Below are 24,783 nucleotides of genomic sequence, written 5' to 3'. Positions count from 1 at the left end.
GCCGCTGCTCCCGGAGCACCCCGGGAATGTCGTCCCAGCAGGCCGCGCGCCGCTCCAGCCGTAGGGCCGTCTTCGCCTGAAGGGCGCAGGTTCGCACCTGGGCGCCTCGCGGCCCCGACGTGCCCTGACCCGGAGGCCGGACCCCAGGCTAAAATAGACCCATTCTTTTCCCGCAAGGTCTTGGCATGTAGAAGAGGCTGGGTCAAACGTGGTATAACTGCATCAGTCTGAGTAACTTAAAAATTAATTGTTCCTCACAAGCCCGCCAGATGGCACGCTTCACGAAAGCAAGAACTAACAGCTGTCCCTGGCGTGCCATGGGCAGCGTATGGTCCAGAGTCTCTCAAGTATTTGGATAAGCACTTCCCACAGCTTAGTGTTTGGCGTGTGTGTGGGGAGTTCCATAAACCCTAGCTGCAGCTGATATTCTTGCCCCCACCACAACCTGAACCCCAGGGTGCTTGCTAAGTGATGGTCCAAGGTGACCTCGAGAAGGTGCTCTGCCCATACCCCTTGGCAGCCACTGGCAAAAAGGGCAACTATGGCTGAAGGCCCATAATAAGAATACAAAAGTGGCAGTGTTCTTAAAACTTTATTCAGCCAATGCTCTCAGGCCCCACGCCCTGATGATGACTGTCACCCCCCACCCTTACCCAAACAGGAGGCATTCAGCTGAGGCCACAAAATATTACATACATTCGCACACATCATCAAAAATACCTGAGGGAAAGACCCTGGCTCTGACTGGCAAACAAGGCACAGACCTGGGCCAGTGCCACACTCACAAAAACCCTGGCCCAGGGACATCCCCCATGGAGGCACTGAGGCACTGCTGCTGCACTGAGCTGGCACTTCCTGACCCCAGGGTGTGTGAGGACTTGAGGGCACTGTAGTGGGAAACCTAGACTCTTCCTTGATGTCTGCCTTATCTTGAACCCCCAACCCTTGGTTCTGATAGGCGATTCTGAGACCCCACCCAAGACCCCAAACATACCACCTTTCCCCATAGATGAGGGCCCTCACACCTGCAAACATGACCCTATTCTTTATTTATAGGGTCTCAAGATTCTTGTACCTGAGACACAAGTTAAGGAGACTTCTGTCTGCTTTATCCCTGCTGCAAGCCTGGCACATCTTCCAAGGGCAACCCCGGCCCACCACGACCCAGTCCATGAAGGGCAAAAGGGTGTGGAGTCATGCTCTGCTCACCCACTGGTGGACACAGCACCAGCTCCTTCACTGTTCTCTGGGCTCATTTCCCCACCAAGAGAGGGCCTCCACGCACACTCATTCTTCAGGCCCCAAGGGCCCTGTCACACTCACACGGCATGCCCTGGGCGCTGCCTACTCTCCTTCCACCCAGGGGTACAAGCAGTCACCCCAGGGGGCAGGCATGCAGGGCCTCCTGGATCTTTTGGCGGCAATAGGAGTATTTCTGCAGGATATGACGGAGGTGTTCCTCTTCCTCCCGCTGCAGGATGCGCAGGAAGTTGTGCAGTTCAGGCATGCTGAAGGCATCCCACTGTGGGGGGGAACACAGGCTGCAGGAGGCATGGCCAAGCCAGCGGCAACCCCCTCCAAGACCAGCACATGGTGGTCCTTCAGCCAGGACGGGGCTTTCTAATGCTAGCTTCTTGCCTGAGTGGTCTGTGCTAAGATTCCCAACAACAGCCTGTGTAGAAGGTAGGCCCCACAAAGTAGGGCGGTCACCTTGTGGACAGGCAAACAGACCAGATGTTCCCCGATTACCTGTGGACAGGTCATGCTCATAATTGGTCTAAGCCCGCTGCACAGAGCCAACACCTCAGAGCTAGAAAGCTTCCAGATAAAAATGTCCTAAAGCCTAAGGGACCTCCTGAGCTTTGACCTGGCATGGGGTGACCATGCCTTCAGTTGGCCTCCTGCACCTCCAGAGGACTTTCCACAGCAGGAAAGAGCAGAGCATCAAGACAGTTCTTCCTGGCTTCTTGGGACAGGCCCAGACTTTGGCTTGGGTGACCTGGAAACCGTCATTTCAGCTGTAAGGCTCCCATACTCCTGGAGAGGCTTTGTGAGGCTTGTCCTCCAGCCCTATTCCTCCTCCAGCCTTACTTCAGTTGAAACCTCCCAGCCCTGCAGTGACAAACAAGAAACTAAGGAGGCTGTGTACTCACGTTCACTTCCCCAGAGTCATTCTCCTTCAGGACGAAGCTGAGGGCTTTCTCACTGGGCCCTGCAAGAAGCCGCAGCCGCAGGGGATGCTCGTCATCTGCCAGCTTCCGGAGGTACACTGAGGGCCAGGTGGGGGAAGCAGGTGTTGGGTAGAGTCAGGCCCAATCTTCCCAGCCCTTGTGTACACAGGCACATGCATTCATACTGTCACACGGGTGGGGTGGGGTGGGGTGGGGTGGGGTGGGAAGCCCACCTTGGCCATGGCGCTCAGCCCGCTCAAAGAGTGCAAACTTGCGGGGGTCATCCACCACCAGGAACTTGCGCAGCAGGGCCTCAATAACTTCGCGTGCCCGTGTGCGTGACAGCACATGTAGGTGTTTGACGGCGTCTTTGGGCAGGTAGAAGGAAGTCCTGCGCCTCACAGCTGGGCCACGCCCTGGGCCCCGCCGAGCATCCTGCAAGGAGGGTGGCTTCTTGCTGGAAGGCACTGAGACAGGACGCACCAGCTTCAGCTGAACCTTGATGAAGCCTGTGTAGGAGCCGTCCTTGTTCTGAAGAGGAGAAACCAAACCATGACTAGTTTCCAGGTGACATGGAACAGATGTGGGCACCTGGTCTGCGTGGGGTGGATTGCCTTGGCCTGCCCAAGAATTCCTCAGTTGTGACCCTTTGGGCATCAGGCACACAGCTGGATTCCTGCCTCTCCCCACACCCCCTTCCTGGGCTGTCAACTCACCAGGCTCATGAAGAGGTTGCTGTTGATCTGACCATTGTACTCCTTGATCTTCTGCTCAACCTCTGTCTGAGAAAGGTCAGGTGTCTCCCACTCCACAGGCTCATCCTGAAAGATGGACCAGCATGCATACAGGGCCCTTAAGGAACCCATCCCACTGTAGTGCATGTCACAGGTAGGGAGGTGAGCCTTGGGTGGGCCACTCTAATATACAGAGCCTCTGGGGCAGACTTTGGAAAGACAATAAAGCTCAAGTGCTGACGCGAAGAACCCATCACTGCTCCTGGTTCTGTGTGCTCCAGATAGAGAGAGCAAAGGCAGAGAATCATTTGGCTTCTCTTTGGCTGAGACCTCCTCAGCACCAGTGAGGCCCTAAGGATACCTTAAAACTACGGCAACTAAAGGCACAAGGCCAGGTGCCAGGAAAGGATGAGGGGAGGGCTTTGAGAAGGGGGTTCCCTTTTCTAGTAAAACCACCTCTCAACTGTACAGCCTGATCCCAGCACCCTTGCTGGGAGGAGCCAAGGTGTGTCCTGGGGAAGGCAACCCACTTTGCCACTCTGCCCTGGCAGAGGGCCATGACCCATTTGGGTAAGAGGTGTGGGGACTGGTGCACACCAGGAGCCCAGCCCCCACGGGCAACCTCAACAACGTCAGCACCCCTTGTGCAGGACTTGGGGCTAGCCCTGCATGTCTCAGCCACGGGAGGAAGCCACTGGGACATGCCATTTCATCCTGACCAAGCTGCACAAGGTAGCTTCAGGCCAGGCTCCAATCTCCCAGAGGCACATCTGCAGCTTCCTGGTAGAGCCTGTCCTGCAAGTGCCAAACAGACTTCTGCCTCTCCTCCATGCTGTCTGGAGTTTAGCCCAAAGGTTGCAATTCCACCACTCAGCATCTCCCCAGCTCCTCCAGGGGCTGGATTCTTTTAAGGGTGGAGAGTGCATGAGGGCAGCCATGGCTCTGAATGAACCTTCTTCTATCAACTCCCTTGGTCCCATTGCATCAGCCTTACTTCCTGCTGACATCAAAATGGCCCTAGTTGGAATGGGAATGTCACCAACACAGCTGAGATCACTGCCAAACAGTACTTTGTCCCAGGGGAGTTCCCATCAGCAGGTATCCTGCAGAACACCCTTGTGCCCAGCTCTGAGCCCAGGACAGCCAGGCTTCTCCCTGACTGCTGCCTTACTGCCCGCTAAGCTTAAACCATCTGATGGGGATGAACAGGGAGGACAGATGAGGGGGTCCACAGTGCTTTTAGCGGTGTGTCCACAGTGGAGTCCGCAGCCTTTTAGCACTGTGCTTTTCACCTCGAACCTGCTGCTGCTCAGCAGCCAGCAAGTATGCAGTGCTGAGGAGTGAGGCAGGGGCCTCACAGGGAAGAGGCACTGGGAGAGGAGTGGAAACGCAAGCCTATCTGCTTCCCCTGGATGGAGAGCATCACAAAGTGAAAGCTCTAACAGAAGCCTTGCTGGGGACAGTAGGAAACCCTCTACGGCTAGTAACCAAAAACTGTGGGCCCTGGAAGTGGGGCGCTGGAGGATAAAGGGCAGATGTGTCTGTTTGGGCCCACGGAGGGGGCTTGGGACAGGGAGGAGTACCAGAATGCAAGGGAGTCTAGGGGCAGAAGAAAAGCTACGCAGACTCTGGTGCCAGGGCAAGAAGGAAGAGAACTGTTCACCTAACAGGGTGGGCACAGGCCTGGTCCTGCCTTGTTCCCCATCCTGTGACGGCTCTGAGCTCCAATGTGGGAATGAGAACACTTGCTCCTTCCTCTATCCTTCCCAGGTTATCCAGGAGCCCTGGACCGGGATGCAGTGACCACAGTCCCAGCCCTTCTCTTCTCCAGGTGAACATCCCTTAGTATCTTTACTCCAAACGAGAGACATGGGCTGTAGGCACTGCACTGTCCCACTAGGATTCCAGAGGTGGGTTTTTTTTTTCCCCCATTTTCAAAGGTTCTGGCTGGAGGACTCTAATAGCCATTCCAGAGGAATGCACAGCAGGACCACAAAATTTCCTTTCTCCTGCACCATAGCAACCCACCCTCCACGTTGCCACTGTCCACAGTGACTGAGGTTTTATTTTACATACAACTTGGGAACTACCAGTTTCCTTTTCAATGGATTAGTGTCTTTCAATTTGGTTAGCATTGTGGGGTTTTCTCACCTTCCCTAAATAGAAAATGGCTCAGGCCTGAGTGACGGACAGTATCAAGGATCCACACTTCAACCTTGCACCCAAGATCTGGGCTTAGCTTTTGAGGCCTAAAATAATTTATGATCTAAAGAATCATCCACAACTCCGTTTTTGTGGCTCACGTAAGGAGTTCTGCCCCACTGCTGCCAGGTATACTGAACTTCACCGTCTCTCTCTCCTTTCCTGATACTCTGGCCAGGGTTCTTCGGGAGCACAGTTATCTGGGCCTGTGGGGCACACTCACGGCACACAGCACAGAGGCCTCTGACGATGAGGACCCCTAGGAGATTCGAAGCGACACCGCTGCTCCAGCACCACACCTTACAGTCCTGGATCAGTAACGCCTCTCTCTACGGCTCCTCAGGGAATATGACGACCCGGCCTTCCCACCTCTTGTGGGTAAGGGCTCCTGGATGCTTACAGTCCAAAAGAAGGCTTCTTCCCATCCACTCCCAAATCCTCTTCCTCCAAGCCCACTCATATGTTAGTATATAGGAATATATCTAAGAAGCGAGCACTCTGGGTCCACTCCAGAGGGGGATCAGAAGCCTCCACGGCGAGAAGTGGAGACTCAGCAGGCTCCATCCGAGAGTGCATTCGGAGGGGCCCGGGCCTTCCTCCGCCTCTCCTAAACGCTTCTCAATTCCCGGCAAAGACACCTCCCCCTCTACTTCCTCCTAATGGTCCCCAGAGGGGGTGGGCGCGCCCGAACGGAAATCGAGGTGCTGGCCCAGACTCGCATCGGCGTTAGTCTAGAGGCGAGGGCCGGCCCTGGGCTGCCCCCAGCACGGAGCTGCTTCCCCGGGCTCACCCAGGCCGCGACACCAGGACCCAGGCCCGGCCGGGTCAGCGCAGACTGCCCCCAGCCCGCCGCTCACCGCCCCACCTGGTCCCGGCGCGGCCTGCGCGCCAGCGAGGTGCGCGCCGTGAAGTACTGCTCGAGCTCCGAGTCCGAGTCCTCCTGACTGCAGTAACCACTGCTTGTCGTGCTGCTCCAGGTCATCTCGAAAAAAGGAGTCCCCGTATCCGCTTCGCCCATCGCCGCCCGCCCGCTGCCGAGTACGCAGCGCGCGTCGCCTCCAACCACCGCCCCAAGCGCAAGTGCGCGTGCGCGGGGACCTGGGTGTGTGCCGCAACCGTTAACGCGGAAATGCCGACGGTCGGGATCTAGCGCTCATCTGGTTGGTGCAGAGCGCCGGCGGGCGGGGCCTCCAGGCGTGACCGGCGCACGCAACTCCGCTCAGCTCCGCCCCGGACGCCCGGCCCTCGTCGGAGGCACACCGAGCGCGTGCGCATGTGTACCAGCGTGGCCGCCAGCCCGGAAGCAGGGGCGGGGCGGAAATGGAGCGGCGCGGCGCGGGCGCGCGCGGTCGGTAACACCGCCCCTGCGACCCTGCGCGCAGTTAGCGGGTCTCCACAGGGGAGCCAGCCTTTGGGAAGCTCGCCTGCGGACGCTTTTCTGGGGGCCCTCCCGCATATGCTCCCCAGCTTCGCGCGAGCCCCGGGGCCGCACTCACCACGTTCGTATCCCGCTCCAGCGCCGGTTCCCAGTCCAGGTCTCGGGGCCCGCTGCAGTCCAGGCAGACGAGCGCGCGACAGCGATAGTGGCAGGTGAACTTGCAATCTGCAGAGAGGCCTGTCCGTGAAGCGGCCCGGCGGCGGCGAAGCCCCCGGCCCTGCAGCACGGCCGAGTCGCCGGCCGCTCGCCACCCAGCTCCACGCAGCCTGTAGTGTTGGTGACCGGAGGCTGGCGGAAGGCCTCAGGCAGTGAGGGATCCAGGCCTGCACAGTTGGATTAACAGCGCCTAGCGCAGAATTTACCCTTTATGCATTGTCAGCCGCCTCCCACCACCCTTTGGAAAAGTAAAAACCAAAAACTTAACCCATGCGCCTTCTACTTGTCATCTGCCTTTACTAACGTCATAACCAAAGCTTACCAACACTGGCCTACATGCGCTCAAATCCCTCACCTTCACTCCCTCCGGCAACTGCCCTGGTCAGGGTCCCTGGCGTCGTGTGATGCTCTCCTTGGCTCCCAGCGGCCCCTGCCACCCCGGGTGTCCTCCCACCTCTGCAGTTACTGCTCATCACTTCTGGTTCTGTATTAACTCTCAGATCTAACGGCTGAGTGTCCGAGGCTCGGTGAGCCTCAGATCCGAGGCTTCCATTACTTGACCTCCCCCCTCAAATTCTGTGTCAGTGTCTTCACTTGGATGTCAACTAGTCATTTCAACACAACATGGTCAAAATTTAAGTCACTTTTCTTCTGCTTCACCCCTACCTGAGCCAGTTTCTTATCTCAGCAAAAATGGCTACTTTTCTCCCAGTCGAGGCATAAAACCCCAACTCATCTTCTATTCTTCCCCTGTCTTTGCCTCAAACACACACCTAAATTGTCCTGTGTTTCATCTCCACTGCCACTTTATTTCTCCTTGGGAACACTGCAATCAATGTCCCAGCCTGTTATGCTTTGTCACAACTCCCGTGTTCCTCGGAGCTGAATTCAGGACAGACTCCTGTGCTGATGAGAGGGTCTGCATGCCCACACGAGCCTGGGACGCCTCTAAATTGCTAAATGAACCAGAGCAGTGATTCCTAGCAGAAGTTGCACATCAGAAGGGTCTGTTCTAAAAATTGCTGTCATACTCCTGGTGCTGAGTCAATGGTCTGGGGCAGGGTCCAGGCATAGAGGTTTGGAGGACTGTAAAAGCATCCCAAGCTGGTGTAGAGCCAGAGAGAGCGCAACCTCTGCTTGCTAGTGATTCCTCAGAGGGCATACACTAGGGTGCGGCTGTCTCATGTTTAAGCACTGAAGGTTGGCTTGTCCTTCAATAGGTATTGCTAAATACTCAACAAAATTCTTGCTTGCAGGGGGCCACCAAATGTTCTTTTTCCAGGTCCCCTCCCATAGCTGAGTAAATACCCTTCACTCCAGGGATTCTGGAGAGAGACACTAGTGAGTGAATCTTTGGGAAGGGGCAGGCCTGGGAGGATGGGCTCAAGGACTGGTAGGCACAAAAGCCTTTTTTCAAGAAGGGCCAAGACACTTTAAAGAAACTTGAAATCAGCACCTTGTTATTCACAGGCAGCCTCCTCTGCCCAACTGTGCCCCAGACGCAGGTGCCGTGTGGCAAGGCTACAAAGCCATCTGCCCGCACTCATCAGAGATGGGGCAAAGGGAACGGACCTGGTCTGCGAGGACTGTTCCCACCGACCCCCTCCGCCGAGACTTGACCCGCAGCGACGGCGCTGCCCCTAGGCCGCCCTTTGGCTCTCGCCAGCACGTGGGGTCGCTACTCACGCGCGCACTGCAGACCCTTGCGCACGACGCCCCAGATGAAGTCGCCGCAGAGGTCGCACCACGTGTGCGTGGCAGGCCCCGCGGGGTGGAAGCGGTGGCCGCGACCCGGGACCACCTGCCGTGCCAGGTTGCGCGCGGTGCCCGGCGCGATGCGCAGCGCGTTGGCGCGCTCCAACCGGGTGCGGCCAGGGCCGGCGCGGCTCGCGGGTGCCAGCTCCCGCAACTCAATGAGCTCGGGTTCGGTGGACATGGCTGGGTCCGCACGGTCTCCCGCGGGCTCTGGGCGCCAGTGAGCGCAGGGCGGGCCCCGAGGCGGCCCCGCCCCAGGGCTCTGGGCCGGGTGGCGGGCGAGACTCGAGGGGAGCGGCGCAGTGGAAACCAGGACTCCCGGGGCTGTATCAGCCCCGGGCGGAGCGCGGTTGTGTGTGTGTGTGTGTGCGCGCTTTCGCAGAGATCCCGCCCTTCCCTTCCTCCCCTCCCCTCCCCCTGCCAGCAACTCCCCTCCCCCTAGGGCCACGCGGAGACAGGCGTGTTTCTGGAGGCCAGTTTTACTGTGGTGGAGGAAGAGGGTCCCCACATCCGCCCCTAGCCCAGGCCGTCGGCCCCAGTTTGCTGAGACAGCGCCCTCAGTCTAGCCAATGGGTGGGGCAGGAAGCAGGGGGCGCCCTGCGGGGAGATGGGTCGTCGGCTGTGCTCACCACCCGGCAGGCTGAGGCCCTGGCAGCGGCTGGGCTGAGATCTCGCGGCTCGGGCACACTCTGTGTGGGCCGTAAGGTACCCGTGGTCAACTTTCAGCAGCCTCAGCCCTCACTTGGCTCCATCGCCCTGGGGTGCCAGGACGCAAACCTTTCTGTGCTTCTCCCAGTGCTTGACTTGGCACTCCCTGCAGGCATGTGGGGGGGTGCTGAGACGCATTGCTTGTGGGGACTACGGGAGTGGGGCTTAGGGCTCCGAGGGCCTTAGGTACCCTCACCTGCAGCAGTACCACTCATTCTGGCATCGCGAGCAGCGCTTGGAGGCCTCTGCGCTGCAGTGGGCACAGTGGGGCTGCTCCGGAGCCACTGCCTCTAGCACATCCAGGCTGTAAGTGGCAGCCCACCTGGGAAGGGGGTCAGGAAGGCCTGGCAGACAGGGCATGGGAGCATCCCTGCCAAGGCCCTGCCTTCTGCAGCTCTTCCACCCCTTCTTGCCAGCTCAGCAGGCCTCACCTCCGTGCCTGCAGCCGCAGGTCCTGCTCTGAGGGGCTGAATACATGCCGCAGCTGGTGCTTAGCAATAGCCTGCCACTTGCCTCTGTTCTCTTGCTCTAGCCGCTCCCGAATTTCTGGGATCTGGGGGAGAGAAATGCAGAGAATTAAGGGGCAGCTGGTAAAGTGGGCAGTGGTCCTGAGTCACTAACTTCCTACTGCTTACCTGCTCCAACACCAGGTCCTTCTTAAGGGGCTGGGTCTCTGCCAGGGCCAGGTGGGCCAGGAAACCCTGCAGGTCTGCCAGGTTGGGCAGCTGGTCGAGCAGTGTGTCTGTGAGGAAGGCTCGAAGCTGCAGGGGTGCCAGGGAGACCAGTGAGAGCAGCGCTGACCAGTGGGTGGGGGCGGAGAGGGGCTGGGCTGAGGTACCTGCAGGGCTCATGTCCCCCCAGTAGCTGTGTCATCTGAGGCCCAAGGTCTAGAATGGGGACTGGGACTGAGGTGGGTGGGCAGTGATAAACAGTAGGGATGGGCTGGGGCAGGGCAGTGCTGGGACTGATGTGCAAGGAGTTCCCCACCTTGAGTAGCTGTCCCTTGGCAAAGCTTGTGAGGCAGTAGCGGGCCCGGGCCTCGGGGCTTAGCAGCAGGTTGTACAGGGCGATCCATACCTGCCCATCTAACTTGCTGAGCTTTTGCTGCTCTGAGGAAGCCACTGTCTGCCAACGGCCACCCTCAAATCGTTGCAGCTTGCCTGGGGAGGAAGCAGTGCACTGGGTGCAAACATTGCCAGCACTGTGAGCCAGCAGTGGGGTGGGGGACTGACCACCGCCTGGGCAGAGCACTTGCCCAGGCTGGAGTGCTGCTCATCCCAGAGCCCTTGCCTGTTGCAGAACCCAGGTCTAGGCACAGCTTGGGCGAGGCATCTTGGTATACTCTGTGGGTAGGCGACAGTCTGCCTGTGTGTGCAAGCTGCCCACTTCCACCAATCCTGGGAAGTGTCTTGGAAGCAGGGAGCTGGGGCTTAGGCAGATGGGTGGACCTCACCTCTTCTGCACCGGCTCCAGGGACTGTGCTCCAGCAGCTCCACTAGGAGGCAGGGCAGGTTGTGGGTGCTGAGCATGCGGCTCAATGTGCTTAGGGAAAGGCTAGGGAGGGGGTGTGGAAAGAGATGAGCAGGGGCCACAGGCCCAGGCTCCCAGCCCCCCACTGCAGGGCTGCCCACCTGTCCACACAGTCTGTGATGTAGCGCAGCACAGAGAGAGCCTTCAGTGCAATCTCAAAGTCCATCCGTTCTGCCTGTTTCTGCAGCTCCTGGGGGCGGAGCACTTAAGCTCAGCCCCTGAGCCTGCTCAAGCTCCGGGGAGCTGGGGGCTAGCCCGTGCCAGTCCCAGGGACCTCAGCCTACCTGCATGGGGGTGCTGTGCTGGGACTCCTCCTCCTCAGGGGGGCCACCACAGCCACTCTGGGCCACCAACAGAGTCAGTTTGCGGTGGCAGTAGTCCACCAAGTCCAAAATGGTGTCCTCTGCTGACTCGCATACCTCCTGGGAGGCAGGCAGAGGGGAAATGGTCTTTCTCTGATGCCCTCTCCATGCAGATACAACCCTGCTTCCCGCAGGGTCCTAGCCTGGGCAGCAGCTGGCGGGCAGGGCTGGTGCCTCACCTTGTGGAAGAACACCGTCTCGAGGAGGTTGATGATAGAGGCCTCATGGTGTACCTGTCAGATAGAGAGGAACCTACGGCTCAGGACCTGCGGCTGCTGAGGCAGCGATGGGAGGCCCAGCCATCCTCTCTCATCCAGGGCCTTCTGAAGGGGTGGGTGGAGGTGCGAACAGGACCCAGCTCACCACCATGTATATCGGAAAAGTGTTCTGGGGCTTGAAGTCCTCCAGCCCGCACAGCACGGGGAGCACCCGCTGCTTCCACGTCTCCACTGCGATCAGCTCCTCCACCAGTGTGGGGACCTGTGGGGGGACGGAAGGGCAGGGATGCGGTGGGCCGGCCTTGGCCTGGCGACCTTCCCCTCCCTGGCTCGCCCCAGTCCAGCTCTCTTCCAACTCCCCTGGGCTCCTAGCCTCTCCGCACCCCATGACACTCCCCTGACCTCAGGCCTTCATTTCTAGCCGCCCCTGGCATCTCTGTGGGGACACACCCATGCTTGTCTGCAGGCTGCCTTGTTCCCTCTATACCTCCACCCTTGTCCCCTCCCCACCCAATGTCCCTCTCGGGCTGGCCCTCTTGCTCATGCTCTCCCTCTGTCCCTGTATCCTGGCCTTCCCAGGTTGTGTCCTTGGTGTGACCTTTACTCACGGCTGTTCCCAGGGCCCCGTTGCTAACCCACCTGCTTGTAGGAGGCTCCACCTGCTCCTTGTCAAGTGGTGTTTCAGGTCATCTACTGGTCCCACCTCCCCTCATGTTTCAGTCAGGCAGACCCCTGGTTCCTAGCTTGCTTCTCTCACGTTGGGAAGACTGCCACCTTCCATGCCGCAGTCCCGCCCCTCCTCCGGTGGGAGCCCCCTCTTGCCTGCCGTCTATTCAGGAATACCTTTAGAATGTAGACCCTTCCCTGCTGCCTAGGCTGCCCTAGGGTCCACAACTAGACCCCTAATCAGGCCAGGCCTCGTACCCAGCCTAACATGCTAGGCTCCCATCCAGGAGGGGTGCAAAATCAAATGTGCAACACACTCCTCCTTCTCCTTTGGAGGGACAGCTGTACCAGCCAGAGGGAAGGCAGGCACCCAGGCTGCTCTTGAGAGCTAGAGTGCGCGTGTCGGGGGAAGGCAGGAACCCTGGCTGTGACCCCAGCGCACCTTCCCGTGGGTGACCAGCAGCTCCTGGATGGGCTCGTCCTGCCGGGCTGTGGCATCGAGGATGGCCTGCATGTTCAGCTTCTCCAGGCTCTCGTGCTGCTGGTTCCACCTGCCCCAGGCCGGGCGTGCGGTGGGGGGAGGGGGGAGGGGTCCTGTTCAAGTCTAACCTGATCTTGAGGGGTCAGAGGGGGCTCAGGGCCACATAACCCTTCCCGGAAGGGCTTTGCCTCCCCGCTTGGGGCTTCTCCACCCTGGGCACCCTCTCCCCACAATGCCAGGCGCCACCCGAGGACTGGGCCCGCCTCCGCCTGGCCGGTGCCCCAGCTGCCTCACCCTCCGGAGCCCACGTCGCGCAGCGGGAAGCTGCGCAGTCCCCGCACGAGCACGGCCGCCTCCCCGGGCAGCAGCAGCTCCAGGTCGCCCATGCCGGGGTCGGGGTCGGGACGCGGGAAGGCGGGGGTCGGGTGACCCCGGCAAGCAGCCGGCGCTGGCGGCCAGTAGTTTAGGGCAGAACAGTTGGGCCGCGGTTGGGGCGCGTGGGTTCCGCCACCATGGAAACGGTAGCTGGGCGCCTGCGCAGTAGGCCGGGCCCACCCGCTAGCCTGCCCACTCCGCGCGACCCCGCCTCGCCTCGGCTTCTGCAGACACCCCAAAGCTGTGTTGCTTCAGGCCGCAGTGTTCGTCCTGCCTGGGCACTTCCTCCTCCCGGGCGGTCCTGGCGCCGCTGCCCCGCGCACCCTGGTGGTCACAGCTCCCTGAAGCTTCTTTCCGTTTAGAACTAGCGAGCGCATTTCCGCGGCCCCTCCGGCCCCGCCCGCCAGATGGCGCTCCAGGGCCACGCTAGTCACTCCCCGCCGGCTCAGGGGCAGTACAGCCAGGTTGAAAGGATGGATGACTTTATTTAAGCTAGGATGGATCTTGACAGTGTGGACTAGGCCTCGTGCGCCAGGCCGGGCTCAGCAGGAGAGAGCAGCCCCAGCCCCGGCCAGCCTCACTTCCAGCAGATGATAATGTTGGGGTCGTTTTCCAGCCGTTCATCAAGCTCATGGTAGCTCATGCCTGGGTGAGGGGTGGTGGAGGTGAGGTCAGCACCCTGGCTTGGCCACCCTGCCCTGACCCCACCGAGCTGCCCTGCCTGCCTCCACCTGTCTTGCAGCAGATCTCATCATAGCTGTGGCATCCTGTGTAAAGGCGGGCAGGGTGGCCCCGGTCCTCTCGAGACACCCGCACGGGATACTTCTGTAGTCGCCGAATGAAGTTCTTCATGAGTCCAAACTGGATCAGCTTCCTGGGGTGGGGGTTAAGGGAGAGAGGGAGGATGCCCTTGGCCAGGCCTCCTTCCAGGCAGGCCAACCCTTTTCCTGCAGTCTCTCTTCCAATTCTGTTTCAGTGACTAGACAGGCCTCTGAACCTATCACCTCCAGGAAGCCTTCCTGGACTAACAGTGCCCCATGATTCTGCTCACTGGGAATCTCCTGCTTCTCTCAGAACCCAAGGCTCTGGAGAGTCATAGTGTACCTGCCCTCAGGGAAACCTCTCATGCTCCAAGGAATCCCCTCTGACCTTTCATCAACGTGCTGCAGCTGCTGGGGGTGGCGGCCAATGAGGTCTCTCACAGTAGTGCCTGGACTCAGGCTGCAGTAGAGCTGGAACACGTCCCGGAGACCCGCTCGCTTGTGCCCTGTGGGCAGCAGGGGTCAGCCCTCCAGGTGGCCCCGCCCTCCCCCAAGTGGCCTCCCCCAGAGCCAACCACTACCTTGCTTGGTCACATAGGATAGGCATGCCTCCTGCAGGGACTTGTCATCTACCAGGTCCTGGACCTTGGGTGTCGGGCAGTACACGTTGGAGTACTGGAGGGTGGTAGGAGGCACAGGGGGCCAAGTGAGGGGTTTGGAAGCCTGACAGCCCCAGTCTAGCCCAGCCACATGATTGACTTTCCACTTACCCAGACTGCAGACTCACCTACCTGGAAGACGGACACAAGTGTCACAACATTGTAGTACCTGGGGAGGTAACTGGGCTCAGCTTCTAAGGGCCATGCTTCCCCAGCCCCCACACTCAGGGCCCCTGGTCTCTTCCCCCTCTAGCAACCTTCTTCTGGATGTGACTGCTGCCCCACTCACAGCAGGTTCTGGATGGCGATGCGCACCAGGTTGAGCTCCACATCTGCCTCGGCTGAGATCTTCTGGACATGGCGGAAACCATCAATGTAGGGCAGGATCTGGGCAGGACAGGATAGGCCAGGGTCAGGTGGGGTGGGAGGAGGCCAGGGCCGTGGCCAGCCTCAGGGGATGATGTCCAGGGAGGGGTAGTGCACCTGTTGTGTGGTGAGGTCCCACTGTGAGTTGAAGAAATCCTCCTTGTCCTTGGTAAAGACGGGCACATCATACTCCTGGGCCACAGGAGGGTCAGGCCGCTGCTCAATTACCTTCAAGTGGATGGTGTTGGACTCGTCTGCAGAGGGCCCACCCATATTCTCAGTGCCATCTCTCCCAAGAGGCCCTCAATTACTCTCCAGTCCTTCCAGCAATGCTTAAAGCAGGTAAGTGGTAGAGCCGGTCTTCTCCTTTTATGGAGCAAGAAACTGAGGTCCAGAGAGGGAAGGAACATGCCCAAGGAACAGAGTACACGCCCCCCCCATCCCCAGCCCCATCAGGCACTGGACCCTGGACACCACTGGCCCAGCTCATGGCTACTTCCTGGCCACCAACAGTTTGTTCATGAACCTTGTCTCTCGCTGGGTTGACCTTCCTCTGCCACTTTCCCCTCCCTCCTCTACCCCTCCTGCTGTCCTTGCAGACGTTGGGCCATACCAATGGGCAGAGTACACCGGCCTGAGGCATTTAGCTCTTCCAGCAAGATGGTCATGATGGGCACCAGCTTCTGTTTGCTCTCCTCCGTGGACACAAAGCTGCTCTCGAGCTGGATGGAGCACGGGCAGCATGGTGAGCACACCCCAGGACCCTGGCTGGCATCCTGCCAGGTTCCCAGGTCTGGAGGGCTTTGGAGACATGTGAACACCCTCCCCAACTCTGCCTGCCCACCACCCAAGCCCATGTGTTGCACACCTCCAGTGTGGTCAGGTAGCCAGCCAGCTTTTTGACGATGGGCTCAAGAGCACAGGTCTTGGCCTGGGCATCACACACGAAGCCCAGGTTGAAGAGCAAGGCATTGCGGCTGTACTTCTTGTGCTCAATGCACACAGGGCAGCCGATCAGTTTCTTCTCCATGGCTGTGCTAGATGGGGGACAGTCGGAAAGAGTCAGGTTCCTCCTGCCCCTAAGCCTATCCGCTCTCCCTGCGGACCCCTCCACCCAGCTAGGGCCTCACACAGTGATGAGCTTGTTCTGCAGCTCTGGCTTGGTGATGATGTACACCTGGACTGTGTCAAACAGCTCCCGGGAGATGAAGTCCTCAGGGACCTGGGGAGGGGAGTGGCAGTAGGCCCTTTAGGGGACCCTGAGAACAGATGGTGTACACAGGGTGACCCCCAGGGCTCAAGCCCTCTTCTCTGGCCTTCCTCCTCTGTTCCTTCCACCCAGGCCTGCTACTCCTTTGTGTTTCCAAACACTGGCTGTGTTCTCACCTGCCTCCTGGCTTTTGCATGTGCGGCTCCCTTCACCTAGTACACACTCTCCTCCCTCACCTAAAATCCTCTGCATCCAGTGATACTTGGATGGGACCCAGCACCTCCCCCGGGGCGCCAGAGCCCGACTTCTCACAATCACTGCCTATGTGGAGCTTGCCGCACTGCACCAGGAGCCTGGGAGTTGGGTCTGAGCATCCCCTCCGTCACGATTCTCCGCGAATCAGAGTGGCGTGCCTGCGTGCAGCTCGGGGCACGGGGCCTCACCTCCCGAGAGCGTCCCTCTCCCCGCCCAACCCTGCGAGCCCCCCGGCACCTGATAGGTGATCTTGGGTCCTAGCGTGGGGTGGAACTCGCTGAAGAATATGCATTCGATGCGGCAGCCGCTACCCATAGCGCTAGCTGGTCCCGGGTCCGTAGTCCCTGCAGCACCGGCCCTTGGGAACACCTGTTCGGAAGAGTCCGGCACAGACCGCAGGTCTAGCACGCCTGCGCGCTCACACACCCGGGAGCAGTCTGCTCAACAGCGCCTGCGCAGCACTCCTCGGGAGGTGTGGTTGGGGGGAGGGGCTCGTCCCAGGAAGTCTCAGGTGGGTGGACGTCGCACCCGGAAGTGGAGTGGCTCCGCTGTTGAGCGGTGGTGCGCTCGGCCGGGTCCGAGCACCCCGCTCTCTCCGGTGGGCATCACCACGTCGGGTTGGCGCTGCGGGTGAGGCAGGCGGGTCCCTAGAGTGTAGGGCAGCATGCCAGCGGCACGTGGGGAGGCTGTGTGCGAAGGGAGGCTGTAATACGGCGCGCCGCTTGGAACTACAATTCCAGTAGTGCTTCATGCCCTTCCTGCCGGAGCTCCGGCCCGAAGACGGCGTGGTGTACGCTGGGACTTGTAGTCCAGTGCCCGGCCTTGCGCACCCTACCTGGAATGTGGATCAGTGATCAGTGTCAGTACAGATGCGGGTACTCGCTGACAGGCCGTCGGTCATCTACTGTACCTGTTGCCTGTCCTGGTACTGTCCCTTCCTAACTTATTGGAAGAGAGTGGCATTCCTACTGTGCAACCTTACTCCAGTGAGGGGAGTAGACAGCAGGTACCGGAGACCTTGCTCACTTCACTATGCTTTCAGGCTGCAGCCACTGGCCTGCCGGAGCATGGCCCTTTCCATGGAGACCGAGTCGCACATCTTCCGAGCTCTGCGCACTGCCTCTGGGGCTGCTGCCCACCTCGTGGCCCTGGGATTCACCATCTTTGTGACTGTTCTTGCCAGGCCTGGCTCCAGTAAGTAGAATTCATAGTTGGCTTCTGAGAAGGAAAGTGCCACTTTCCCTGGGGAGCAGGGGCAAGAGGAACTCCTGATAAAGGCCTGGCTGGCAGAGACCTGCTCTGCTGGAGGGAAAAGTGGGGTGAGCAGATGAGTGTGGGGCCTCTGCCAGGCTGGCCAGGCCCTGCTGAGCAGAGAGCTTCTCTTCCCTTGTTTGGTGCTCCACTTGGCTGCCTTTTGCAAAGTGCTGGAGAAGGAGGGAGGACTGCCAGAGCATGGCCTTCGGTCCAGGGAGGTCCAGGAAGAGGGGACAGGCATGGAGCCAGCCTGTTGCAGTAACGGGGGCTTGTGTTTGGGCAGCACTTTGGGCAGTGGGCTGCCTCTGTTTCTTAGCCTATAGGGATTGACATGGCTTGGTTCTTCTTGCCTCTGTCTTACAAAGCCTCCTCTTGTCATTCCAGGCCTGTTCTCCTGGCACCCTGTGTTTATGTCGGTGGCTGTAAGTAGTGGGCCTGGCCAGCTCCTAGGGGTGGGAGGGCATATAGGGAGGGGTGGTAGCCCTGGCAGCCTCTGAATCCTGTGGACACTTAATATCTGTTTGGAGGGATGGGGTGGGCTTGTAGTATCTGCATGCCCTAACTCCTGTCCATGGAGGATAACCCAGACCTGAACCCAGAGTACTCAAGGCCCAAGGCAAATAGAGGTTTACCTAAGCACAAAATGAAGTTTCACTCACTTCTGGGTAGGAAGCCTAGAAAATGCATCTGGGTGTCCCTTTTTACCTTAATTTATAGTGATGTATCTAATTTTCCTGAAACAGTGCACCCATGTGGCCCACACTTGCCATGAAATTGTATCCAGCCCCTTGCCAGGCCAGCAAACTTGTGAATCATTTATAACTGCCACATCTCAAACCTTGTGTTTGCTGGGTGGCAGCTGAGGTGATGTTTCAGAATAACACCTCGGAAGCAGTGTGGAGAGGGACCTCTCGCTGGCTCCTCAGGACTGATGTTCTGTGCCAGATGGGTGCTTGTCAGTGGGAAGGAGGAAGGGGAAGCTGCCCAGACTGATGGGCAGCTTAGGTCACCTACAGCCTTCCACCAAGCTGCAGGCAGTGCTCACCGGGTCTCTCCTGTTTCCCCAGTTCTCCTTCCTGATGACCGAGGCTTTGCTGGTGTTCTCTCCTGAGAGTTCGCTGCTGCGTCCCCTCTCACGGAAGGCCCGGGCACGCTGCCACTGGCTGCTGCAACTGCTGGCCCTGCTGTGTGCGCTGCTGGGCCTGGGCCTGGTCATCCTCCACAAGGAACAACTTGGCAAAGGCCACCTGGCCACGTGGCATGGGAGGGCAGGGCTGCTAGCTGTGCTGTGGGCAGGGCTGCAGTGCTCAGGTGGGGTGGGGTTGCTGTACCCCAAACTGCTGCCCCGGTGGCCCCTGGCCAAGCTCAAGCTGTATCATGCCACTTCTGGGCTAGTGGGCTACCTTCTGGGGTGTGCCAGCCTCTTGCTGGGCATGTGTTCACTCTGGTTCACTGCCACAGTTACTGGTGGGGTCTGGTACCTAGCTCTGCTGTGCCCTGTCATTACCAGCTTGGTCATCATGAACCAGGTGAGCAACGCTTACCTGTATCGCAAAAGGATGCAGCCATGAGCCCTTCCCAGCCTAGGGGAAGCCTGCATGTGTCCCGTGCTGTAGTAGCTGGGCTGCACCTCCTGGCCTCCCAGCTGACTCGGCTGCCGGGAGCCTCAGACGCTGGGGTTGAGTAGGAGGCGGTCTGTGCATGGTATTTTGCTTCCTCCTCACACTGCAGTGCCTCCCCTCTCCTCTCTCTACCACCCCAGAGGTGCTTATGGATCATGTATCTGGACGAAGCTGGGGTTGCAAGGCTGCGTCCGCACCCCTTGGCTCACACTTGTACTGGTATGCCCAGAATTCCAGGAGAGAACAAAGTGAAATAAAAACAAATGACTGAAAAGACTCGATGGGAGGAATAGCCCAGAGCTGACGGTTCCCACTGTGCCATCAGCTTCAGAAAAAAGGCACCCTGTCCCTGGCCGCTCGGGGGGCTGCGGCACTCCAGCACACAAGCCCCCAGATCTGGCTGCTGCGCGTGTCCCATTCACCCAGGGCTGTGACTGGTATAGCTTTCCAGCTGCCCCCTGTGCTGGAGTGGTGGTTAGATCTGAATAAGGACAGGTTGGCAACTGGGGACAGTGGTGGCCGCAGGTGTCAACAAACACTGAACAGTCTGTCTTGGAGGCGAGCCGCAGATACGAACAACTCCTTGTGACAGAGGCTCTCAATCACTGAGTCCTCTGGACAGGTCTCCCTGCTTATGGACTGTAGGGAGAGAACACTAGTAAGGGTCTGAGGTGAGTGCTGGGAAGGCTGCCTGGCAGTGGGCATGTGGTGGGGTGGGGAGAGGGGGCGGTGGGCTTCTGAAGCAGCTGGAGTCACCATGGGGGCGAGTCCTTGAACCTCGGGGAGAGCCCATCTAAACCTGCAGTTGGGCGTGATGAGGGATGAGGGGCTGCACGTGGTCTCAGAGCCCAGAGCCAAACCTCAAAGAACTGTTTTATTGATACTGCAAGGCTGGGCTTGGCTGCCCACGCAAGTGGTCCTGTAGAAAACACCTGGGAGCTGAGGCTTTTCTGGCCCCATAGCAGCCAGGCCACAGCAGAGGGAATCAGAAATCTGACACGAACCGAACAGTCTCTGGGGGTGGGCGGGGATGTGCAGCCCTGCACTGGCTGGACCCCCAGAACGTTTTTGGCAAATCCTTGCCTTGGCTCAGGGCTCTCAGCAACCAGTATGAGGCATGACGGTTGGCCCGGAGCTGTGGCACCAGTGTCCCTGCAGCCGAGTGCCTGGGGCTGCTTGCTCAGGGACAGTCTCACCTCAGGGGGCCTGGGCTGGCTGGCTCATGCCTGGCATAGTGGTTGTCTGGAGTTGGAACCAGGTAGCAATAGTCCTGGGTAGTGCTGGCGAGAAAGAGTGGAAGGCTGCAGAGCCACAGCATGCCTTCTTGCCTCTCCTCAGAGCAGTGGGTGCCCTGCAGTAGCCACGAGGGTATCAGGGGGGCTTGGGAGAGGAGGTGCTACACTCAGGGCGGTGTGGAGTTACAGCTTCAGGGGAGCTGCCTCAAAGGTGATCAAGCTAGACTCTGCAGCAGCCCCCTTCCCTGGGAGTGTGGGGGCCTTGTCTGAGGACAGAGGGTTGTCCACCTTCGCCCCTGCCTCCTCTTCATCGTCATCCATGCTTGGCCAGACAGACTGGTCCTCCACTCTCTTCAGCCGCTCATTGAGGGCCTTCAGGGCCAGTTGCCTGGGGCCAGAAGAAAGAGGACAGGTCACACTGGGTTTGGACTGGCTCACACCCTGCTCTCCTCCCCCGTGACGCTGACTCTTGACTCCTCTCTCAGAACCCCATGTGTTATTCTTCCCTACAAGGGCCCACGACTCCCCAGAGCCTGGAGTAGGGCCCACTCTGCCTTCAGAATGAGGACCCACAGGCTGTAGAGCCTTAGCTCTATACCCAGGGCACTTCTAGGCTGAGGAGGCCAGTAGGGTGTCCCTGGACATGTGGGTTTCTGCCTAGCCTCTGACCTCACACCCAAGGAGAGGATTGTTCCCTCTCCCCACCTCCTTGGTAGGGGTGTTTTGAGCCTCCAGGCAAGGATCTGGGGGGAAAGCTGGAACTCAAGCACCTGCCTTGGCTTCCCGTCTGGGAAGTATGGTCACCTTGGGTCAGCCCACCCCTCCTCGATGACCGTCTTTCCAGAAGAATCCCTAAAGCCACTAGGTCCTGAGTTAGAGCAGGGAACGCTGTACTTGCAGGGAGAGAGGAAGGAGAAACAGCCCACATGGGGAGATCACAGGCAAGGTTACTGGTTCCACTGGGCAGAGCCTTCAGACCCTGCTCTTGGGGGAGGTGTACACATGTGCTCTTGGGACCCTGGCCCACCAGGAGGTGGCATGCTCGTGCCACTGGGTAACACTTCAATAATGGTCCCTGTGGACCCCTGATGACTCAACGTCTCTGTGGCACCAGCACGGGGGCCAGCCTACATAGCCTTCCAAGCTGCAGGAGAACCAAAATCTCCATGACAGTCAACATGTCAGGAGAGGCCACAAGGACATGGCATGCAAAGGCCCAGCACAGTCCACCTTGTCTCCAGCCGGCACGTGGCAAGCTGGCACAGACAGGACAGCTCTTCCCAGCTGCTACCCGGGCTCCCACCCTGGAGCCAGTCTCCTGATCAATCTGTCGACAGCCTGCCAAAGTACAGAGGCAGTGGAACGCTAATCACATCCTCAGGAGGCTCGAAGACAGGAAGCCCTGCCTCCCACTGCTAGTAGCCCTTTGGGTTTGGGAGTGGCACACAGCCAGATGTCAACCTGGTTGGAGCAGTAATCCCCTTCCCGAAGTAAGCTAACAACCACAAGACTATGGCAAAAATCCACCTGGCACTTGCCCCTCCCAACCTCTTATTTTCTTGGGCCTGAGCAGAGATTTTTCAGTGTTCAGCCAACCCTAGCAACACAAGACCTCTTGCTGGAGAAGGGGTCACCACTGTGGTCCGGCCCCACCTGAACAGCTCTGAGGCTGTTTTTATCAGACCCAGCCCTCTTGGCCCTACCTCCTCCACCAGATAAGGTTAAGTAGACAGATCAGGGTCTTAGGATCCATCAGCCATGGAAAAAAGATCTGTGCTGCCTTGGCCAAGGTACACTCAGTGAATATGCAGCTAGACTCTGATGGTGCAGGCGGCTCGGTTTATGGACCATGAAAGGTCGTCTTCTCTCCTTGGTGTGGTCAGCAGGCTCCGTGGTGGGTCTTATGGCCTGTCCCCTGGGCCTGGTGACAGATGTGGGGATGGTGGTGTAACTCTAGTATTACCCCAAGCTTCCCTGTCAGTAAATAAGTGGCAGAGAAGCACAGTATCTGAATTAAGACCCAGGAAGAGGACACGGTTCAGCATTAGGAAACGGGTGGCCCAGACCGACTCTAAAGGATCACAGGGAAAAACACACTGGCGGGCTGTTTCTGGCTCCCCCGGGACCCGCATCAGGGAGTCTAGCATTCCAAGACAAGGCTAGGATTGTGTCCCCGGGTCTCGATGACCCTCATGCAGCACCAAAGGAAACCGAGCCTTTCTTGAGGCACTTCAAGTGGCCTGAGTGGCAAAAGTAACTTTTTTTCCCTCCCGAAGGTTGGAAAGCACCTACTGGAACCCAGATACATAAATGCTGAGAGCCTCAAGGCCCCAAACTGGACTTCATCTCTTTCTGAATCTGCCCCAACCCGACAGCACACACACAGCAAGCTCCTCCTCAACAGCCCAATGTGACGTGGTCAATAAATACTCCACTAGCTCAACAAGGTTTGGAGATCCCACGATACCTTCTCCGCTCCGCGTCTTGAGGATCTGTGCCTGGGAGGCTGATGGTGATGGAGGACGGGGCACCTACATCATAGCGCTTCACTGTCTTCTGGCATACCTTGACCTTCACGAGGAGGCCATGCACCAAGTTCGCCAACAGCCCCACCACAGGCTGCAGGATCTCAGGAAAGAAGGTGGCGAAAGCAAAATGGTCAGCCATGTCCCCTCGGCCTCGGCTATGGCGCTGGTAGAAGCGAAGGTACACCCAGCTGGACAACACCCCAAAGCCGTAGGAGGCCAGTGCTGGGCTCTGGAGGAGCATGGCCAGCCGCAGCCCCAGCAGCAGCCCCAAGAGCAGCATGGGCACCACACTGACCCTCACCTGGGGCACTCGCAGCACTACACAGTCCCCCATGGTTTGCTTGAGTGCCACAAGGACACCTCCGAGGAAGCCCAGGGCGCCGTGTATGCGGATAGTGAAAAGGTAGACCAAGTTGAAGGAAGCCATGTAGGTGAGGAGGTAGGCGAAGGCCCCCAGCAGCCCCACAGCCACGTTCACCACTGAGAAAAAGATGAGTAGTTCCAAGGCGCCCCAGAGGGGCTCCAGCAAACGCCCAGCCACCACCACGGTAGCCAGGCTGATGGCCACGTCCCACACGTGCTGCTCCATCAGCCCATGGGTGGCCAGGGTCCAGATCCAGAAGTTGGGCGGAAAAAGGTAGCCTGGGGTTACAGCCAGGCAGCCCGTGTCCACGACGAAGGAGAGCAGGTAGAGGAACAGTACCGCCGCGCACAGGGCCTTCACCACCACGCTGGCGCTGGCCAGGATGGCCCCCAAGTGCTGGCGGGCGCCCGGTAAGGCACGCTGCATCTTCCCGGAGGGAGTCGGCCTGAGAGAAGGCTCTAGAGGGCTCGGGGCCTCCCCGGGGCCTCGTCCCAGTTCGGCCCCGACGGGAGGCCCGGGCCCAGCCTAGTCACTGGCCTATGGCCCCGGTGAAGGATCCACTTCCGGCTGGGTCGTCTCCGGTCCCAAAGGGCCAAACCGGGCCTGGTCGCGGGACCGGAGACCTGCCTGCCTGCCCGCCCTGTGGGTCCCACACCAGGGCGGCCGGCCCGGTCAAGGACTTCAGGGCTCAGCCTGCTCCATCCACGCTGGGGCCCTACGGTCCGCGCCCGGCTGGGGCCTCGTTCCGAGTCCGTCAGGTCTGGTCAGCTCCGGCTCGGCCGCACTCGGCTCCGGCCGTACCTCCTCCCTTCTCAGGCGCCGACAAACAGAGGCACGGCGCCTGCGCACCCGCGGCGGCGGCGAGACGCCCTCGAGCTGCGGCCTTCCGGCCGCGCGGCGTGCTGGTACTCCGAGTCTTCGCCGAACCCGGGAGGGGCGGAGCGCGGGGATTTCCCTGGAACTACAGGTCCCAGGAGGCTGCGCGCCGGGCGGTCCCGGGCGTGCGCGGAAGGGTGCGCGCGGGATCCGTAGTTGGTGTGGCCGTTGATCTCCGGCAGCGGGTGGGAGAATTCTGCTGCTCTCGCGCCGGCCGCTGATTCCCGGAAGGAGCGCCTCTGTCGTGCGTGTGCCTCCGAGGGGTCGGTGCGTGGGTGGGAGCGTAGTGCGGCCCCGCGGTGTGTGGGTGCTCCGGCCGACCAGGGCCCGAGTTCCTCCCCTGCCGTTGGCGGCTGTGTGACATTGGCCGTGTTCCTGAACTTTGTAGAAGTTCAGTGTCATGGACCGTGAAATGGAGATAATGACCGCGCTCCGTGAGGGTCCAAGGGGACTGGGTGTAAAATGCCATCCACTCTGCCCTTGCTACAAGCGAGGTGGAGCCAACCACTGGAACTCAGGTCTCTGCCCCCTAAAGGAGGAGGCTGGGCTGTTCAGTTGCTGTTATCCCCGCGGCCGGCTTCTCACTGCTGGCCCCAGGGAAGAGGCCGGACTTCTCATTGCTGCACCCCACGAATTTGGGCCGGGCTGGCCCTAGGCCCCCACTTCAGCTGCAACGGTAGCTTCTGGTGGGTTGTGTCCTGTGCAAACTGATTTTTTTTTCTATAGTAAGTTAACTTTAAAAAATGTGTATATAATTCACTGTATGACAAAGTACCTTTATAAAGTGCATAATCTTTTCAGCCACTGATGTCACTACAACAGCTGATGTGTGCATAGCCTTCCAGGTTACAAAGGAT

At 59.3% G+C, this 24,783-nt stretch overlaps 5 protein-coding genes across 13 annotated transcripts; 1 reads left to right on the top strand and 4 right to left on the bottom strand.

Annotated features, from left to right (window-relative positions):
• Positions 1 to 576: 576 nt before the first annotated feature.
• On the bottom strand, positions 577 to 8,750 carry RASSF1 (Ras association domain family member 1). 2 transcript variants are annotated; one of them, XM_036877901.2, is made up of 6 exons: positions 8,388 to 8,750; positions 6,604 to 6,710; positions 2,888 to 2,992; positions 2,405 to 2,702; positions 2,154 to 2,269; positions 577 to 1,522 (listed from the first exon to the last, which is right to left on the bottom strand). In XM_036877901.2, exons 1-6 carry the CDS (start codon positions 8,635 to 8,637, stop codon positions 1,376 to 1,378), a joined length of 1,023 nt encoding a protein of 340 aa, XP_036733796.2. In that variant the 5' UTR covers positions 8,638 to 8,750; the 3' UTR covers positions 577 to 1,375. The 2 variants fall into 2 exon arrangements, with proteins under 2 accessions (XP_036733796.2, XP_036733795.2); XM_036877900.2 differs by lacking the exons at positions 6,604 to 6,710; positions 8,388 to 8,750 and adding an exon at positions 5,973 to 6,201.
• A 146-nt stretch (positions 8,751 to 8,896) lies between these two features.
• Positions 8,897 to 13,135, bottom strand: ZMYND10 (zinc finger MYND-type containing 10). Of its 3 annotated transcripts, XM_036877868.2 has the most exons (12): positions 12,716 to 13,118; positions 12,383 to 12,491; positions 11,420 to 11,536; positions 11,236 to 11,289; positions 10,979 to 11,116; positions 10,796 to 10,884; positions 10,618 to 10,718; positions 10,152 to 10,324; positions 9,800 to 9,925; positions 9,596 to 9,717; positions 9,361 to 9,486; positions 8,897 to 9,270 (listed from the first exon to the last, which is right to left on the bottom strand). In XM_036877868.2, the coding sequence occupies exons 1-12, from the start codon at positions 12,805 to 12,807 to the stop codon at positions 9,195 to 9,197; spliced, it is 1,323 nt and encodes a 440-aa protein (XP_036733763.2). In that variant the 5' UTR covers positions 12,808 to 13,118; the 3' UTR covers positions 8,897 to 9,194. The 3 variants fall into 3 exon arrangements, with proteins under 3 accessions (XP_036733763.2, XP_057343140.1, XP_036733766.2); XM_057487157.1 differs by lacking the exon at positions 10,152 to 10,324 and having other exon boundaries at positions 9,800 to 9,960; XM_036877871.2 differs by lacking the exon at positions 8,897 to 9,270 and having other exon boundaries at positions 9,380 to 9,508; positions 12,716 to 13,135.
• Positions 13,136 to 13,261: 126 nt separating this feature from the next.
• On the bottom strand, positions 13,262 to 16,489 carry NPRL2 (NPR2 like, GATOR1 complex subunit). 3 transcript variants are annotated; one of them, XM_036877882.2, is made up of 11 exons: positions 16,285 to 16,489; positions 15,713 to 15,804; positions 15,451 to 15,619; positions 15,196 to 15,304; positions 14,700 to 14,836; positions 14,506 to 14,603; positions 14,328 to 14,385; positions 14,139 to 14,232; positions 13,946 to 14,063; positions 13,528 to 13,670; positions 13,262 to 13,441 (listed from the first exon to the last, which is right to left on the bottom strand). In XM_036877882.2, the coding sequence occupies exons 1-11, from the start codon at positions 16,360 to 16,362 to the stop codon at positions 13,374 to 13,376; spliced, it is 1,164 nt and encodes a 387-aa protein (XP_036733777.1). In that variant the 5' UTR covers positions 16,363 to 16,489; the 3' UTR covers positions 13,262 to 13,373. The 3 variants fall into 3 exon arrangements, with proteins under 3 accessions (XP_036733777.1, XP_036733779.1, XP_057343150.1); XM_036877884.2 differs by having other exon boundaries at positions 14,349 to 14,385; XM_057487167.1 differs by lacking the exon at positions 15,713 to 15,804 and having other exon boundaries at positions 16,285 to 16,420.
• A 37-nt stretch (positions 16,490 to 16,526) lies between these two features.
• Positions 16,527 to 19,199, top strand: LOC118908457 (transmembrane reductase CYB561D2). 3 transcript variants are annotated; one of them, XM_036877899.2, is made up of 4 exons: positions 16,527 to 16,677; positions 17,090 to 17,241; positions 17,686 to 17,723; positions 18,369 to 19,199. In XM_036877899.2, exons 2-4 carry the CDS (start codon positions 17,115 to 17,117, stop codon positions 18,870 to 18,872), a joined length of 669 nt encoding a protein of 222 aa, XP_036733794.2. In that variant the 5' UTR covers positions 16,527 to 16,677; positions 17,090 to 17,114; the 3' UTR covers positions 18,873 to 19,199. The 3 variants fall into 3 exon arrangements, with proteins under 3 accessions (XP_036733794.2, XP_036733793.2, XP_036733792.2); XM_036877898.2 differs by having other exon boundaries at positions 16,537 to 16,645; XM_036877897.2 differs by lacking the exon at positions 16,527 to 16,677 and adding an exon at positions 16,693 to 16,972.
• A 579-nt stretch (positions 19,200 to 19,778) lies between these two features.
• TMEM115 (transmembrane protein 115) lies at positions 19,779 to 23,873 on the bottom strand. Of its 2 annotated transcripts, none has more exons than XM_036877893.2 (2): positions 22,626 to 23,863; positions 19,779 to 20,546 (listed from the first exon to the last, which is right to left on the bottom strand). In XM_036877893.2, the coding sequence occupies exons 1-2, from the start codon at positions 23,474 to 23,476 to the stop codon at positions 20,342 to 20,344; spliced, it is 1,056 nt and encodes a 351-aa protein (XP_036733788.2). In that variant the 5' UTR covers positions 23,477 to 23,863; the 3' UTR covers positions 19,779 to 20,341. The 2 variants fall into 2 exon arrangements, with proteins under 2 accessions (XP_036733788.2, XP_057343159.1); XM_057487176.1 differs by lacking the exon at positions 19,779 to 20,546 and adding an exon at positions 20,559 to 22,079 and having other exon boundaries at positions 22,626 to 23,873.
• Positions 23,874 to 24,783: the final 910 nt, after the last annotated feature.

This window comes from Manis pentadactyla, chromosome 1, assembly GCF_030020395.1.
Source record: "Manis pentadactyla isolate mManPen7 chromosome 1, mManPen7.hap1, whole genome shotgun sequence".
Lineage (NCBI taxonomy): Eukaryota > Metazoa > Chordata > Mammalia > Pholidota > Manidae > Manis > Manis pentadactyla.
The sequence above is the reverse complement of the archived record's forward strand: the minus strand, read 5'-3'. Positions and strand labels throughout refer to the sequence as shown.